Consider the following 17,295-nt stretch of genomic DNA (forward strand, 5'->3'; position numbering starts at 1 on the left):
CTTCCGCTTCTGGGCTCCGCAGTGGGCGTGGTGCCCCCCTCTGCTGCAGAGGGGGGGCGCCCTGGAGTTGAGGAAGGCCGTGGGGGAGGAGAGCGCAGAGACAGGTGGTTGAGGGGGCGAGCGATGGTGCGGGAAGGCTTGTGATCTTAATGCGTATTTCTTTCTCGCCCCTTCTTCGCGGTGGGGTGGGGGGCGGAGGTGCGCTTGGAGGAGGAGGCGGGAAGGCCGGAGGCTTTAGGCTCGAGAGAGGCAGGCGCAGCCAGAGATGCCACCGGGCAAATGCCCCTGTTAGATGCCCGCCGCCCCCCAAATTAATGACGTGGGTGTGGCGGTGCAGGTAGAGGAGTTGGATGAAGACCTGGCCCCGAACTGCCCGGAACTGGCCGCGGCCGGTGGCCGGGCTCCCCGCTGCATGTCTGGGAGCCGCATGCACTAAGCGCTCTGCAGCGGCTGGGGGTGGGGGCGGCGGGTGGCCATGCCCTCTCATCCTCCTGGCAGCTTCAGCCACGGGGACAGCTCCCGAGATGGGGGCTGGGAGAAGGACCTGGGGGTGGGGGCGGTGTCCGGAGGGGAACGGCAGTCTCCAGGCCTGCAGACTAAGTTCCTAGGTGGTGGGTGGGCCAGGAGATGGTGGGAGGTGGGAGCTCTAGGGAAAGCAGGTAATGTCCTTAAGACCACCCCCCCCCCTTCCAGCTTTGTCTGTAGCCATCGACCAAAATTTGGGATTCTCATTTGCCAAATATGCTTAATTTCTTTTTCTTTTTTCCTCTTTCCCTTTCGGTTTGTTTTGTTTTTTAGAGGAACTGCAAATGACACAGCAGAGGGAAGGCTGGCCCAGCCAATCCCGGAGCCGCTGCAGCGCCGGTTCCCCGCACACACTGTGGCGCAGGGACGGAGAGGAGGGGGCGGCTGGCCCCGCGCCTCCCCTGCCGTTCCCCGGCCGCTCCCCGGGGAGGAGGGCAGCTGGACGGAGGCTGCCTGGGGCCAGGGTGCAAGGGTGCAGCCGCACCTCCCTGCTGCCCGGCGTGGGAAGAAGAACGCGGAGCCAGGCAAGTCTCCCTCTGTGTCCTCTGAGGTGGAAGGAGCATGTAGAGACAGGGCTGCGGCGGCCAGCGCCCGGCCTTGCTCTGGCATCAGCGGCCAGAGGGCTGTGCCTCCAGCCCCTTGGGTTTGGTTCTGCTCTCGGCCCGTCCCTGGCACTTGACAGCTGCGGCGTCGCCGTGCTGATTGGTGCCACCATGTTATATAACGCTTATATAATCTCCCGGGGCGAGCGCTGCGTCTCCGCTCTCGGGTCGCACAGCCGCTGTGTCCGTGTGGGAGTCCGCATCTGTGGAAGCTCGTGGGCGGACCGACACCATCATGCTCACCCTGGCTCCCTCTGCTCGTCCCGGCTGTAGGAAGGGACCCAGGAGAGCTCACTCCCACCGTCTGGAGCTGACCCAGAGTGGTTGGCTGGACGGCCTTCCTCCCGTTCTTGTCCCTTCCATGTCCCCCTGGCCCCGTGGACTTTCTGATGGAGTGGGTTCCCTTCTTGCGCTCTGAGGCCACTTTTTTGTTCTCGGGATCCCTTGGCGTAGCAAATGGGTATGGTGAGATGACCCCCCAGAATGTTGCAGTGGAAGAATATACGGTACACAGGGTTGGATAAAGAGAGCGAGAAATGGAGGTTTTGAGCAAGAGTGACTAGAAGGATGGGATGATAGTGGCCTTCTAAGAAATCTGGAGCCGGCCTTAGGGCCAGAGGATGGTCAGGGAAGGGTGTTCAGGGAAGTGGATCAGACGGCAAAGATAAACATGGTGTTCTTTTACCGTACTCTCCACTGGGCTGTCCCTGGTTACCAGGGCAACAGAAGCAGTGATGAAAATCATGCCTTTCGTTCAGTGGAAAAATCTGGCTCCTCCCCCCACCTCTTCCTTCTCTAATCGTGTGCAACCTACCCGAAGAGTGATGGCTCCAGGGATCAGAGACCCCAGTGTGTTCATATCAGGCCCCCTCCTTCCCCATTTTCGGTCATCTTTCCCTTTCCTGCGTTCCCCATCCCCCCTAGAGCTCAATAATTGGCAGTTGAGGAGGAGTTGGCCTGGATGGAGGGGGAAGGGCATGGACGTCATTGCAGGGCAGGGTGAGCAGAGTGCGTGGGCAGAGATGTGGATGCAGGAGTGGCTGGCCCACGAGGAAGGCCAGGCATTTATTAGCTGGATGGAGCTTGTGCCTGGGATGGTAGGAGCTGTGGGCGGGAGGGCGGGGGCGATGATGGAAGGCCTGGAGAGTGTGGTGGTCTGGGTGCGCAGTGGTGGGAAATGGGAAGGCCCCGAGGTTTCTGGTGTGGCTGTGGCTCCCGAGGAAAGCTCCAACTCATTCATTCAGTGTTTTTTTGGTGCCTCCCATGTGAGGTAAGGTTCTGGGAACTGCGAAGACACAGGTCAGTAGGATGGACCTTGAAGAGATCATGGTAGATGAGAGTGGGATACGTATACCAGGGAAGATCAGCTGGCATGGTTACAAGCCTAGACTCTGGGGCTCCAGGCAGGAGACTGGCAGTATTCCAGACTGGAAGTGATAGATTAAGGTGGAGGCTGCAAGAAAGTGGAGGAAGAGGTAGTTCGCAGAGCCCTCTTGGCTTGGGGACAGGACATGGGCAAGATAAGATGCTGATGTTTTGAGCCTTCGTGATTGACAGAAGTAGCAGAATCAAGGTTCAAACTTGCTTGGGGGAGTCATGTTTGATTTGCCTTTGGACACACTGCCCAAGACAATGGCAGGGTGTCTGAGTAGAAATATTTATGGTCAGGCAAAGAGAATTTGCGGTGGAAATCCGTTCTGGGAAAACACTTGGAGGAAACCGTATTATTACGAAGCTTTGAAGGTGTGAGGTTGCTGAGAAGGTGTGGAGAGAGAGATCCCAGGGCTTGGGACATGGGCCTCGGGCTGGGTGAGGCTCTGAGCCTGGCACTTATTACCAGGGCCCGCCCAGACTGCCGGACCAGATTTCTGCTAATGAACGCCCACATCTCCTACCAAACCACACCCTTTTTTGAAGTTCAGGTTTCTGTTTGAATTTTCTTCTCCCTGGTAACTATGTCCAGGAGGATATGTCCTGGAAAGATAGATATGTGCGCTTACCTCTCCAAGCTCTCTCCTTGACCTTTGCTCTACGATCCGCTTATAAATTCCTGAGAGGCCCTGGCCTGTGCTACAGAGATGCGCCATATGCCTTCAGCCTCCGCCGGCAAGGCTGTTCTTTCTGGCTCATTTCCAGTCACCACTGCAGGAATAAGAGCGCTCGACAGAGGCCTTTGCCAGCAACGCGATCGTGAGCACGTCACTTCCGTTTCCAGGCTAAGGCCTAGTCTAAGGGTCTAGTTTCTTCCAGCTCTGAAGACTTCAGATAGGACGTCCAGTTTTTTCCCTGCATTTGCCAAGGTTTCTGTTGAAGACCAGACGTTTGAAACCAGCAGCCCAGATTTCTCTGGTGCTTTGTGGTAGGGGGCATGGGAGAAATCCCTAGACCAGGCCCCTGTCTCCAGATTGGGCGGGAGCCCTGCAAGTAGCGGGTGGCCCGTGTTCTTCTTGGGAGCGTGGAAATACTAGAAGGGTAGTTTTTCCCCAGTGACCAGGAATGGGCCAACTTTGGCCTGTGGGCTGATGCCTGCTTTTGTAAATAAAGTTTGATTGGCACACAGGCCCACTGTTTATGTCTCTGGCTGTTTTCACGCTGCGTTGGTACAGCCGAGTTGTCGCAATAGAAACTGTATGACCTGCAAGCCTAAGTCTTTACTGCCTTGCCCTGAAAGAAAAAAAAAAAAAAAATTCACCCCTGTCCTAGAACACCAGAAAAGTGCTTGGGTCACCACTGAGGGTGCTTGCCATGGTCAGATTCCTGGGGTTCTTGAAGACTGTGCCTTGGGCCTTCCTTGGTGATATCCCATGAGAGGATGAGGCAGCAGGTGAGGTGGTAGGTTCTTTAGAGTCAGCCCCAAGATAGTACTCCCCGTGTCTGGGAAGCCCCTTCTGTGTGGATCCCTTTTCCTGAAGCCTTTCTGTTCCCAGCCCCCAGCATCCCCCAGCACAGACACTTCTTTGAGCCCAGAGGCCTGAATTCCTTGTCAGGGATGGCTTGGGGCCCTGGTGTGACAAGCTACCTCCCCTCTCATTTCTCACGCCCCTGCAGAGGAGAGTGGACCAACCGGTGTCTGGTGTGGAGGAGAGGCCCATAGGTTTTGACGAGTCCTGCGGCGTGTTTCTCTTGATACCTTTGCCTTGCCACTTCTGGCCTCACTGTGCCCTTTTGGCTGGAGGCCCTGAAGATGCGTCTGCAGAGAGGGTCTGCAGCCCAGCGGGGCCTGTCTGCCAGAGCCGGCCCCGCTGCCTGGGGTTGGTGGGGTGTGAGCCTGGGTGGCTCGAGGCTGGAATCCCAGCACTCGGGATCCTTGCTGCCAACCGTACTGGGTCCTCTCGGGTCCCGATTTCCACCTTTTTTTGACTCAGTCCTTAAACTGGAGTCTCAGGGGAACTCCTGGCGAGGAACAGGATGAATTTCAAATTCTTCCTTTTACAAAACAGCAGCCTCAGGGCAGTCGGGTCGCTTCTTCTCAGGGCTGAGGTAGAAAGTGAGACACTTTGGTGGCGAGAGGAAACAGTGTGTGCAGAGCCGTGCAGGAGGGGGGCAAGCGGGTGGTGGCTGAGGTTTATTCCCATTGCAGCTGGAAGGGAGGAGGCTGGCCAGGGGAGGCGGGAGCCAACGACCCAGAATAGCAAAGAAGACAGAAGCTAAGCACATCCAGAGCTGCTTTTAGCCAGCAATGGTAAGCCTGGCTCTAGAAGTCTTACTTCTCACCTCCTCTACACACATTTCCCCCAGAGGCCCCGGGGACGTTTTCTTCTCATTGAAGAAAAAAGAAGAAAGGTCTTTATCAAAAATCCTCTCTAAATACCTTTCAGTCCAAGGTGACCCCACACTACCTTTCAGTCCAAGGTGACCCCACACTACGCGGGTTTCCATAAATGTTCAGACAAGTGCACTGACTTGGAGGAACATTCATTTGCTACAGATTTATTAACGATCTGTTCTGGGTTGGGCATTGTGCAAAGCTTGGTGGGGATACAGATATCTAGAGGATTCACAGAATAGTCTGGAAGGTATGTGGGCAGTTGAACCGATTTTAATAGGACCTGCCCCAGATCATTGGAAAAGACCCTGATGCTGGGAAAGATTGAAGGCGGGAAGAGAAGGGGACGACAGAGGATGAGATGGTTGGATGGCATCACTGACTCAATGGACATGAGTTTGAGTAATCTCTGGAACTTGGTGATGGACAGGGAAGCCTGGCGTGTTGCAGTCCAGGGGGTCGCAAAGAGACAGACACTACTGAGTGACTGAACTGAACTTCCCCAGATCATAAGCTTTAGGCAAGCGCATTTGTGTCTGTCGCGTTCATTGCAGCGGCCCAGTGTGGGGCACTGCGCTCGGCACTTGGCAGGCACGCACACCCCTGAAACTGGCTGACCCATCCGTGCAGGCTCCCACGTCCCTGTAACTGACTCACCCAGCCCTGTTCGGTGTCTGTCCTGGAAAGCAGGAGGGTCCTGAGGAGGTAAGTGGAGCAACACAGGAGCTCACAGGAGCCCTCGTGACAAACCAGGGCCAAGATGGGCTCTTTAATAACAACCGGACAGACTGGTTATGTGGGTGCTGTTAAGGAGAAAGGATGCAGACAGGTTGACCCTGTCGGGAAGGAGGGACTTTTGACCTTCGGACTGTGAGAAAGGAGGAGAATGACCTGGGACAAAGAGGTGGGTCACCATCCCCATGTGACCGGGTAAAGCCAGAGGGGCTAAGGAAGAAAAAAGAACCAGCCGGTGGCAGGGAAGGTAGGATGGAGTCAGGAGAGGAGAAACCAGAATGGGAGGGAGCCTGGAGGCATCACAGGCCCAGGGCGGACACGGAGCTGAAGCAGGGGAAGATGCTGGCAGTGGCCGTCGGATCTGACCGGCGGGCCTCCTCCCAGTGATACGATCATGACCAGACATGACCCAGAATACCACATTTCTCTGCACTGGTCAGGCACAGGGAAAGTGACTGCAGTTTGAGGTTATAGTTACTGTGGAAGTTTTCGTGTATCTGCGAAGGTAAAGAGCATAAGTGATCTCGGTGGCTGCCACTCAGTTTTATCTTGTAATCTACACACAGCACTGTCTGTTTCATTTGTACATCCATCAGCCTTATCCCTCACTCCCCTTTTGGATGATTTTACAGCAGATCCAAGGTATCATATTTCATCCATAAATACTCCATGATGAATCTTTTAAAAAGTATTATTTTAAAAAACATAACTCCCGTAGTATCACTCCCAGCAAAAGCACTGTCATTCTTAACGTCACCAATTATCCATTCAGTTAGGTTTCCCTTGCTTGTCTCAATTTTTTATATTTTTTGGACACAGTTGGTATTTTGTTTGAATCAAGCTCCACACAAGGTCCCCATGTTTCATGTTGTTCATGATCAATCTCAGCGTCTCTGTTAGGAAAGAGGATGCTCTTTCGGGAAAGCTCGATGCTGTGCAGTTCTGTAGTTCAGATTTACTTAGCTGCCCTGCCCCCATCTCCAGTCGGCTACCGTTAACAGCTCTCCTGAGTTTTGTGAACCATTTGGTGATTTTTGAGCATCCTTCATTATTCCTCTTGTCTTTGTGGTGTAACATAACTAGTCGTTTTTTCCTTCGTTTGATAAGTATTTCTCGCGAGTCTTCTCAGTGCCAGACACTGGAGCCGGCACGCTGCGGTGGACAGGCCGGCCTTTCTCTTGAGGAGCTTCTAGTCTGACCGCGTGGGTGCTGTCGAGGGCCTGCTGGCTGTCCCCGACCCTGTCCAGCTGGCCAAACTGGGTGGCCGCAGGCGTCCCTGCTGGTCCGACAGATCCACCGTGTCCTGGGGCTTGGTGTTGGTGCTCTCATGCTGTCCTCTCACGTGGGTGATCAGTGGTGTCCCCGGCTGTGGCGGCTGCGGCAGGTCCACGTTCCATGGCCTTGCCCGGGGATTCCAACAGTGTCACTAGCTGACCCTGCGTGCGTCTGCAAGACGCTCTTGGGCCTGAGCCTTTGTCGCTGAGCTTGACTGGTGGCTTGTAGAGGGGTGAGTGGAAACACATGGAAGGTGTTCGGAGTGGCCACAGGGCTCAGCACACACCGTGGTGCGGGACTGTTCCTGGAGCAGGGCAGCTGTTTCTCTGCCTCTGTGAATTTCTGGGGACCTCGAGGCTCTGGCCCTTAACGATTAGGCCACCTGGGTAAAGTGTCTGCCTGCAATGTGGGAGACCTGGATTCGATCCCTGGGTCAGGAAGACCCCCTGGAGAAGGCAATGGCAACCCACTCCTGTACTCTTGCCTGGAAAATCCCAGGGACAGAGAAGCCTGGTGGGCTATAGTCCATGGGATCGCAAAGAGTTGGACATGATTGAGCGACTTCACTTTCACTTTCATTTTCATGATTCTTGTTGCAGTTTTCGAGTTCAAATGCAGGTATATTGCGGTTCCTGATTTATAGTGTCTGAGCCTTTTTTTTTTTTTTTTTAAATCTTAGTTCATAAAAATTAATGTATTCTTAGATAAAAAAACTTTCACCTCCTCTAGATCTTTTCTTGTACACGTAAGATAATACCGATTATATGAATATGCTAAGATATGTATTTCTGAAGGCTACATAGTGTAGCCTTTGGTGATATGGTTTTATTTTCTTCTAACTAATCTTTATTTTGATTGTGCTCTGGTATTGGTTAAAACTTTTAGGCAAATTTCCTTGTGTGTTGTGTCTGTGTGCGTGTTTATATACAGCAAGGCTGTTCTAATAATACATCATACACTTTATAAAATAAAAAGTGAAAATGATTGGGTGTCTTGTGTTCCCGCGTGAACTACTTACGGTTCTGTCTGAGGGCAGCCGCTCTTTGCTCAGAATTTCATCCTGAGACGTATTCAGGACGCTCTTTCAGCACCTCCCTCTCCTCCTGGCTAACTAGATCGTTTCGATATGCTGCTATTTTTCCCATCTTTAAAAAAAAAATGCTTCTTTGACCCCATCCATCTCTTCCAGCTACTGCCCCAAACCGTTCCAGTCCTTGCTTCCTTCACTCCCCCTCTCTCATCTCCCCAGTCAGGCTTGTCCGAACCGCTCCGGGCAACAGCGCTCTGGCCACGGCCAGCGGTGACCTCCTTGCTGCTACACGTAGCGGTCCCTTCTTGGTCTTCATCCTGGTATCAGCGGCTCCAGCAGTGTTGGCCCAGCTGGTCATACCCTTTCCCTTGGAGCTCTTTCTTCACTTGGCTTGCAGGGAGCGTGTTTCTGGTTTTCCACCTGTCTTATCGGCCGTCCCTTTCAGCATCTCTGCTCCCTGACTTCTCATTGTTAGAAGGCCCGGGCTTCTCCCCTCCCTCTTCTGATTCTCTTTGTGGCCCTCTCCCGACTCATGCCGTTATATACCCCCTGTATGGATGCTGCCTGGAATTCGCTCCAGAGGAATTCTGTGAGATAAACAAGACTGACCATGACTTGATAATGGTTGAAGGTGGCTGGTAGGTACCTGGAGATTTATCATACGATTATCTCTAGTTTTGTCTGTGTTGGAATTTCCCATAATGAAAAGAAAGATCAACATGCCGATGACTGCCCCACCCACTGCCAGTTCTTTGTCTCAAGCCCAGCCTCTCTCCTGAGGTACTGCTCTGTGTGTCTATCTGCCCACTTAACATTTCAACTTGAATGTTAATAGACATTTCGTACTTAACACGCCCAACAGTGAGCTCCTGATTTTTCCACGTAAATATGTTCTTCCCCCAGTCTCCTGTCTTGGTTTTACTCATCCGTAATGCCTGTGGCCTCGCTTCACTTCTCTCTTTCACGTCCTTCATCCCGTCCACCAGTGAATCTCCATCACTCTGCCTGTAACATGTATCAGACGTAGGATATGACTAGTCAGAGCTGCCTCCACGGCCATCACCCTAGTCCAGGCCAGCATCATCGCTCACCTGCTTCTCCTCCGCCCTGTACAGGCTGTAGTCCTCCCCGTGCTCGGGAGGATCCCTGCCATGCTCAAAAACCTGCTGTGGCTTCTTTTGCTTTCAGTGAAACCCATGGTCCCTAGAGTGGCCTACAAGACTCCATAACTTATGAACAGAGTCCAGTAGAAATACAGTGAGTTACACAGGAGTGCCACATTCATAATTTAACACTTTTCTGGTGGCTAAATTTAAAAGGAAAAAGGTGGAATTAATTTTGATAATTTAACCCAGTATGTCAACACTGTTTTCATCTCTGAGGGCTGTACCTCACCCCCATGGCACATGCAGTTTGGACCAGCTGCGTTTCATGTGCTCGGCGTCCTCACGTGGCTGGCGGCCGTCATAGTTCAGTCATGGGCCTCCGTGGTCTTTGCTTCTGTGTCGTTCTTTCCTACCGTTCTTCCCTTCTCTCACTTTGCTCCAGCCACACCAACCTCCTCGCTGTTGCTCGAACAAGCCGGGCATTTCCAGTTTCAGGGCCTTTGGACCTCCTGCTCCCTCTGTCTGGAATGCTTTTCCCCAGATGGCCGCACGGCTGGCTCTCCCTTCCTTTGGGTCTGTGCTCGTGTCTGCTCTACCTTCCAGGACCCCGCTTGCCCCCGCACCCTTGCTAGCATTTCCTTCATCTCTTCCCTTCAGTGGTTTTCCTCCATAGGGCGTGCATGCATCCTAAGTTGCTTGGGTCGTGTCCGACTCTTTGTGACCCCATGGACTGCAGCCCACCAGGCTCCTCCGTCCATGGGATTCTCCAGGCAAGAGTACTGGAGTGGGTGGCCATTCTCCCCTCCAGGGGATCTTCCCGACCCAGGGATTGAACCTGCGTCTTTTACATCTCCTGCCTTGGCAGGCTGGATCTTTACCACTAGCACCATTGGGGAAGCCCTTTCTCCATAGTACTATTACCATTTAACATAATTCTGTTAGATTTTCTCTCTCTCCCCACTGGAATCTGAGCTCTGTGAGGGCAGAGACTTTTGTCTGTATTATTCCCTGCTATATTTCAAAGGCACGAAACAGTGCTGGGCACATATGAGAAGTAGATGGATGTTGTTGAGGAGTTAAATGTGTTAAGAATGATTCATTTTTTTTTAGTAAGAACCATGGAATTGAGTATTATTGTTTCAGACTATCTTGGTGTCATATTTTGCATGACAGTTGAACCAAACAGTTTGAAGGTCTGGTTCAAGTCACAATATTTTGAAAGAGTCCTCTCTATAATGATGTTATTATGGGTTCAACTTATAATTTAACTGTATTCAAGCCCCCTGAGACACTGTATTTCATTCACTTCACTGAGAGATTTAAAAACAAGTTGGGATATTCTGTTTTATGGGTGTGCATAGATCCTTGGTTTCAGAGACAACTTCCTTCCATCAAATTTCGTAACATCATCATGTAATGGCGGAAGTGATTTCCAAATGCTGGTTTTTGAAATGGTTTTTCTGTGACATAAGTTTCTTTCAAAAAGGAAATGCTTTCTTAGCCACTTTTAAGATGTCACCGTACCTTAAAGGGGCAGGTTAAATGTTTGTTTGTTTGAACGATATCCGTTAATCGACATTCTCCTGACTCATTACTGAAGAGGTCAGCAAGTCCTGGAATCTTGTTTTCCAGTTTAGAAAGAAGCATCACTTCTGCTTCGGGTGAGCTGCTTTTCAGGTCCTCCGCCATGAGATAGTCATTGCAGTGCGGTCCTGGGCCTTGAGGGTCCCAGCTGCTCATTACAAAGGACTGCCATTTACCGAATTGAAGAGAATGTCCCTGCGTTTACTTAACCGGGCACAGGTAAACTGTATACCCAACTGTGGCTCAGACGGTAAAGAATCTGCCTGCAATGCAGGAGACCCAGGTTGGATTCCTGAGTTGGGAAGATCCCCTGGAGAAGGAAATGGCTACCCATTCCTCTATTCTTGCCTGGAGAATTCCCATGGACAGAGGAGCCTGGTGGCTACAGTCCATGGGATCACAAAGAGCAGGACAATACTGAGAGACCGACGTTTTCACACCAACAACTGGTCTGTCCTGTCCATCCATCCTTTGATGTTTTGTGTCTCCTGCCCAGATCCAGGATGCAGACGTGGTGGCTGCTTGAGGCACCAGCATGTTTTGAGTTAGGAGGTGAGCAGGACTGGGATTGCTGGAAGAGATGGCCCAGCTGGCTAGAATAACCAGCCGCCTTCTTTCTTATTTTACTGAGGTATAATTGGTTTACTATGCTGTGTTAATTTCTACTCTGCAGCAGAGTTACGGTGTGCATGCACTCTCTTCATATTCTTTTCCACTATGGTTTATCTCAGGATATTGAACATAGTTCCTTGTGTTCTACAGTAGGACCCTGTTGTTCATTCATGCTGTATGTGAGAGTTTGGATCTACTAACACCAAACTCCCAGCCCGTTCCTCTCCTGCCTATCCCCGCTTGACAACTACAAGTCTCTTTATGTCTGAGACCGTTTGTTTCATAGATAGGGTCCTTTGCGCCATATTTTAGATCCTACACCTTTCTCTTTCTGACTTACTTTAGTCCGTACGATAACCTCTCGTTGCACCTGTGTCACTGCAGATGGCGTCGTTTCGCTCCTTTTTCTGGTTGAGAAACAGCCCACCGTGTGTGTGTGCTGCGTCTTCTTTATCGGTTCGCCTGTTGATGGACGTTCAGCTGTTTCCATGCCTTCGCTGTTGTCTTCTTAGAAAGAGAGGTGGTATGTCTTTGCAGCACGGTGCCGTATCTTCCATCCATCCATTCACCTATTCATGGAAAATGCTCTCGCAATTTCGCTTTCCATCCGTTTTGACAGTGTAGGAGGTATGTCAACTGGATACGTGTGCTTGGAGCTGTTTTTCCAGCTGCTGTGACCAGAATCAGTTGAAAAGATGAGCATCTGGATGGAGAACTGCAGCTCCAGCTGGGCACAGACGCCCAGGTTACTTTCTGCTGCTGTAGAGACCGTCTCCCACGTGCCCTGGGCCCGCATCAACGAGCAGGGCTTGTCCCTAGTGGGCTAGTCTTTGCTACTTAGACCATCCGCCAACCTGTCAGCTTCTGGTCTTGACATACGTTTGTACAGGGCCTCCTGTGGGAAAGGCTCTGTGTTTCCGGATGGAGTGGGGTGGGCATGGGAAAGGAAGGAGCGTGCCAAGGTGAAAGCGAGCTGGGCTCCGTCTTCAGGGGGCTGATGCTTACCGAGGGGGGCAGACACCCACACTGAACACAAGACAAAGCGCCAAAGCAATGTGGATGGAGTGTGAGAAAGTGTTCTGTTAATCAGAAGGGGTTGGGACTTGAAGGAGTGGTGAGGAACCGGAGCAGGGGGTCCCATCCATCTTGTTTGTGGCTGAATCCTCAGAGCCTAGCTCCGCACAGCATCCCCATCAGGTGCTCAGTAAATGTGCATTTGTTAGAGGTTGGGATGGGCTTCCCTGGTGGCTCACATGGTAAAGAATCTGCCTGCAGTGCGGGAGACCCAGGTTTGATCCCTGAGTCGGGAAGATTTCCCTGGAGAAGGGAATGGCCACCTACGCCAGTATTCTTGCCTGGAGAATTCCATGGACAGAGGAGCCTGGCGGCTACAGTCCATGGGGTCGCACAGAGCTGGACACGACTGAAGTGACTTCGCACGCACGGGTGTTGAAGGGGTGGGGCTTCACCACCAGGGACTGAGGAGGGAATGTCCTGTTGGGAGGAGGCGGCTGGAGTGGTAGAAGCGGGGCCGTGTACCAGGAGGGGGGGCCTGTGTACCGGGAGGGGGGCCGTGTACTGGGGGAGGGGGGCAAATGTACCGGGAGAGGGGGACCGTGTACCGAGAGGGGGGCCATGTACCAAGCGAGGGGGACCGTGTACCAGGAGGGGGGCCATGTACCGAGAGGGGGGCCATGTACCGGGAGAGGGGGGCCAATGTACTGGGGGAGGGGGTGTGTGTACGGGGGGAGGGGGGCTCTGTACCAGGTGGGCCAACCATGGAGGGGCCTGGACCAGCTTTCCAGGAATTTGGTTTTGGTGGTTCTTAACCTCTTTAGTTGACTCCTTGGAAAAGACTTTGATGCTGGGAGGGATTGGGGGCAGGAAGAGAAGGGGACGACAGAGGATGAGATGGCTGGATGGTATCACTGACTCGATGGACGTGAGTCTGAGTGAACTCCAGGAGTTGGTGATGGACAGGGAGGCCTGGCGTGCTGCGATTCATGGGGTTGCAAAGAGTTGGACACGACTGAGCGACTGAACTGAACTGAACCTCTTTAGAGTCCAGTTCTCAGTAGGAATTCCCTGGAAACTGTAGTTTCTTCCTCCAGGAGGAAGGGAAAGTGACGACAGCACATGATTTGCCAGGTGCCATCAGAGGACTCGCAGACCCCAAGTTATAAACTCCTGCCATAGGCTGGGGAGCCGTCAGTCCTTACTGAACTCTTTAAAGGGGCAAGACCCCCTTTTTTTTAATTCCCCGGAGTCTTCGGGAGTTGACTCGGTTGAGTGTGTACCCTGTAGTCACTCTTGGTTTTGAAGGCGCTGTTAAGTGACAGGCTTCATAGTGGTCCTGATGAGCTTGAGAAAGCAATGGAGAGCTGAGGGGCGGAAGGCTCTGTGTACTCACGCGGAGAGATTCAGTATTTCCGTGTTTGCTCCACGGAGCAGGGGGCAAAAAAGTTTATCTGAGAGAAGATAGAAAAAAAAAATTAACTTTTAGAACTTATTCAGGGACTTCGCTGACGGACCAGTGTTAAGACTCCACACTTCCAGTGCCGGGGGTGTGGGTTTGATCTCTGGTCAGGGAGCTAAGATCCCACGTGCCCTATAGCACGGCCAAAAAAAATTTTGCTTAAATTACTAATTCAGAATATGGAATGCTTATGCCAGTTTGGTTTTTTTTTTTCCCCCTGTGACATCATTTCCAGCCCAGATACCCAGCTAAGCAGCAATTACAGACATAGAGAGGCAATGTTTTGCAATTCTTGGGTCTGTGAGTGTGGCAGGGAGTCATTAGAGTTTCTTATCACCCAGGTATCGGGTTGAGAGAACTTAGCAATCCTGACCCATCATGGAAGGCTGCCTGGAGGAGGAATGTGGCAAGAGTTCACAGGCCGTCTTGGAAAAATTTGTTCCTGTTATCATAAAAGTTCTTATGTAGAATATCTGTGTACCTTCAATTAAAAAATAAGTTAAAAAACCAAATTTCTTGTCCTCTAGAAGTTTTTAGTGGATATGCTATACAGATAGGCAGACTGGAGAGTTAAAAAAAACCCAAGTATGGACAGGACAGTGCTGACCTTCGTGTTTCATAGGTAAGCTCACTCATGGAAGGGCGAGGCTCAGGGGCGGTATGGCCATGCTTTTGCTCAGGGAACAATGTTGATTGAACATTGGCCCTGCCCCAGGCTGGGTTAGACACTGGCCAGCACCAGCAGGCACTGAGCACGGCCAGGGACAGACACGGGGGTCTTGCGAGAAGCTCTTGCCCGAAGCGTACGGCAGGAAAGGGGCTTAACGAAGTCGGCTCTTCCTCCCCTCTGCTCATGTTCCCCAGCTGTGGGATTTCGCTTGCAGGGAGGTTGGTCTGGACAGAGTTTTAAAAGTTCTTTCAAAGGGAAGAGCCCCTCCTGTTTTCCCATGAGTGGTCTTCGGACTGCAAGTCCAGACACCTTAATGAGTGGTGAAATCAATTTGGTGGGTTGGGACCGATTTGGAGAAAAAAAAAAAAAAAGAATGTAATAGGAAGTATTAGATGGCACAGTATGTCGTAAAGTTGAGTACGATTTCATGATAGTTATTTCAGTGGTGTATGTAATCTGTCTATGTCTGTATCTACAGATGTGTGTATCTATATGCACACAAGGGCGACAAGGGGGCGGCAGAGGATGAGATGGTTGGATGGCATCACTAACTCCATGGACATGAGTTGGAGCAAGCTCAGGGAGCTAGTGAAGGACAGGGAAGCCTGGCGTGCTGCAGTCCATGGGGTCGCAAAGCGCCAGACATGACTTAGCAACTGAGCAACAGCAACACACAAGTGCACCTACATACGTGTGTGTGCGTGTACCAGGCCACCTTGCCAGCTTGCCTATGGCCAGCTTTCCTGGGGTCCACCAAGTTTGAGAAACAAGTGCGAGAAGGATTTCTTTGCTCTCAGGGGAGACAGCAGGTTCCGGCCGCTTCCCCAGAGGCCATCGCTATGGAGACAGATGTGGCGAGAGGGCTGTTTTTTCTTTCTTTTCTTTTTTTAAGAGCCGCAGAGTCAGGCTCTCACAGCGTGATCTGAGGTTCGTCTGCGGCTGCTCACCCACTCCTGCCCCCGCCTCTCCGTGCCCGGTGTTTCCTGCTGCGGCCAGCTGGGGAGAGAGGCCGGCAGACCTCTCCAGGGGTGGGAGCAGAGGCCGCCTCCCCCTTCCGTCACCGGGTGTGATGCCCTGGGGAGCAGCATCTTCAGCCCCGCGCCTCTTCTCTGGCTTCCTGACTCTATTAGCTGTTCCCATGCCAAGGTCAGGGCTGGGAGAGGAAGGCCATCCCAACCCGTCACTTTGCCCTGTGGTTCTGTTTCACAGGTGTACTGGGAGGGCAGTTTCGAGTTCAGGCTGTCTGGGGAGGGGATTCCTGGGAGATTGGATTGAACCAGCTCCCCACCTCAGAATGACCACTTAGCTCAGTAATTCTCTGGCTCCATCTTTCCTGCAAAGGCCAGGAGCCTTTCTCGGATCTTGCTTCTCCTTCCGTCAGCTGTGCTGACCGGCCTGCAGGGCGCTGACCCACTTGTGGTACCTCAAATAGAGGTTTAAATTAGGACCTTTAATCTGTAAGAGGCTTACAGCCTGTTGGCTGGCCAGCTGCTCTGGACTGCCCTGTGGGCAGAGCTGGGCTTCGCCTAGCCCTTGTTGGGTCGAGGGAACCTTGGGGATGGGAATCACAGTGGCTTCCTTGCAGGAGTAACCAGACTTATAGCCTCATTCATGAAGGCTTGGGAGCAGCCAGAGGCCAGGGTGGCAGAGTTGCTTGCCCAGCACTCCGTCTGCCATCTGCGCTTACACACACATCCCTGGGACCGGGTGGGCACCATCTCTGGGGATGGGACGGGGTGGCAGTCTCTCCTTGTACTGATGGAGTGGGTGCTGGTACGCCTTCTTCTGGGAGCTGAGCCCAGCTCCTCCTGATCCGCACTTAGCTCTATTTGCGTTTCCATCTCCCAGATGCCCGTTAACCAACAGCTGGCTGTCCAGGACGTGCTGGGTGCCGTAGGGCACACGGGAGCATGAGCCTGGGGGCCTCCCCTGAATTTCTCATCTTTTTGAGGAGACCTGACCAGCACGTGTCACTCTTCCCACGGACTCACATTTGTGTGGGTGGTAGCTGTTTATCGCAGCAAATTATAAAGTTCCAAAGCCACAGGCATAGTGGTGGTGGTGGCGGGGGCAGGGTCTGTGGGAGGCCTGGGAAGGGAGAGGGCTCTGGGGTGGTGAGAGCTGGCTGTGAGTGGTGGGGCTCAGCGGGATGTGGAGTGAGTAGGATGGGGAAGGAGGGAGGAACCCCAGGAACAAAGGCTGGGAGAGAGGGTGGTCCCCCAACTAAGTGCAGGTCACCAGAGGGTCTACCTCCCCAACCGTGTCTTGAAATTGCCCCAGTTTCAGTCCTACAGACTCTTACCCCTTGATAACAGAGAGGTAGACCTCAGGTTCCCACCATTTTCTCCTCCTGTTTATCATTCATAATAACAATGATTCTTGATCTTATTGAGTGCTTACTACACGCCACTGTTGCTGTGCTTTCCCTAGATGGCCTCACTGAGTCTTTCCAGCAGTACCCTGAGGTCACTGTTATTTTGTGCATGTTGCCGAAACTGAGGCAGAGGAAGGTTAAGTGATTTGCCAGAAGTCCACCTGAGACGAGCTGAGAGCAAAGGCCATGCTCTTAACCCACTGCTTCTCAAACTTATCTGAATGGTGAAATCACCGGGGGCTCTTTTAAACTTTCCAAAGCCCGGGCCAGTTATGTTACACGAAGACCAATTACATCACAGTCTCTGGAGAGTGGGACTCTGGCATGAGTAGTTTTTGAAGTTTCCCAGGTGATTTCAATGTGCCAGGTTTAGAAACCACTGTCTGAACCCTCTGAGTTTTGGGGCCTGTGAGTATTTGCTTAAATACATTTTCATCTTCCCCCAGGCCCCTATCACCCACTGTCCCCTAGTGATTAACTCCAGCTTCCAGTCTAAGGGAGCAGGACCGATGTCACCACCGCAGCTAGGACTCCCCGGAG

The 17,295-nt window shown here is 52.3% G+C and overlaps 1 protein-coding gene and 1 long non-coding RNA gene across 11 annotated transcripts in view; one reads left to right on the plus strand and one right to left on the minus strand.

The window, feature by feature from the left end:
• Positions 1 to 1,202, minus strand: part of LOC121816061 (myb-related transcription factor, partner of profilin-like) — a 15,607-nt gene extending 14,405 nt beyond the window's left edge. Inside the window, exon 1 of one of the 2 annotated variants that reach the window (XR_006055524.2) lies at positions 1 to 434. Coding sequence is in view for 1 of the 2 variants with exons in the window: in XM_042229274.2 (XP_042085208.1) it covers positions 1 to 487 (487 nt within the window). In the remaining variant the exon portion in view is untranslated. The other variant, XM_042229274.2, reaches the window with a different exon arrangement.
• LOC114117256 (uncharacterized) overlaps positions 1 to 17,295 on the plus strand; it is a 69,112-nt gene that overhangs the window by 484 nt on the left and 51,333 nt on the right. For all 9 annotated transcript variants that reach the window (XR_009595769.1, XR_006055525.2, XR_006055526.2 and 6 more), the window contains exon 2: positions 799 to 17,295. This exon is cut by the window's right edge. This is a non-coding gene — a long non-coding RNA (uncharacterized LOC114117256). The remainder of the gene's footprint in view (positions 1 to 798) is intronic.

Source organism: Ovis aries, chromosome 12 (assembly GCF_016772045.2).
Source record: "Ovis aries strain OAR_USU_Benz2616 breed Rambouillet chromosome 12, ARS-UI_Ramb_v3.0, whole genome shotgun sequence".
NCBI lineage: Eukaryota > Metazoa > Chordata > Mammalia > Artiodactyla > Bovidae > Ovis > Ovis aries.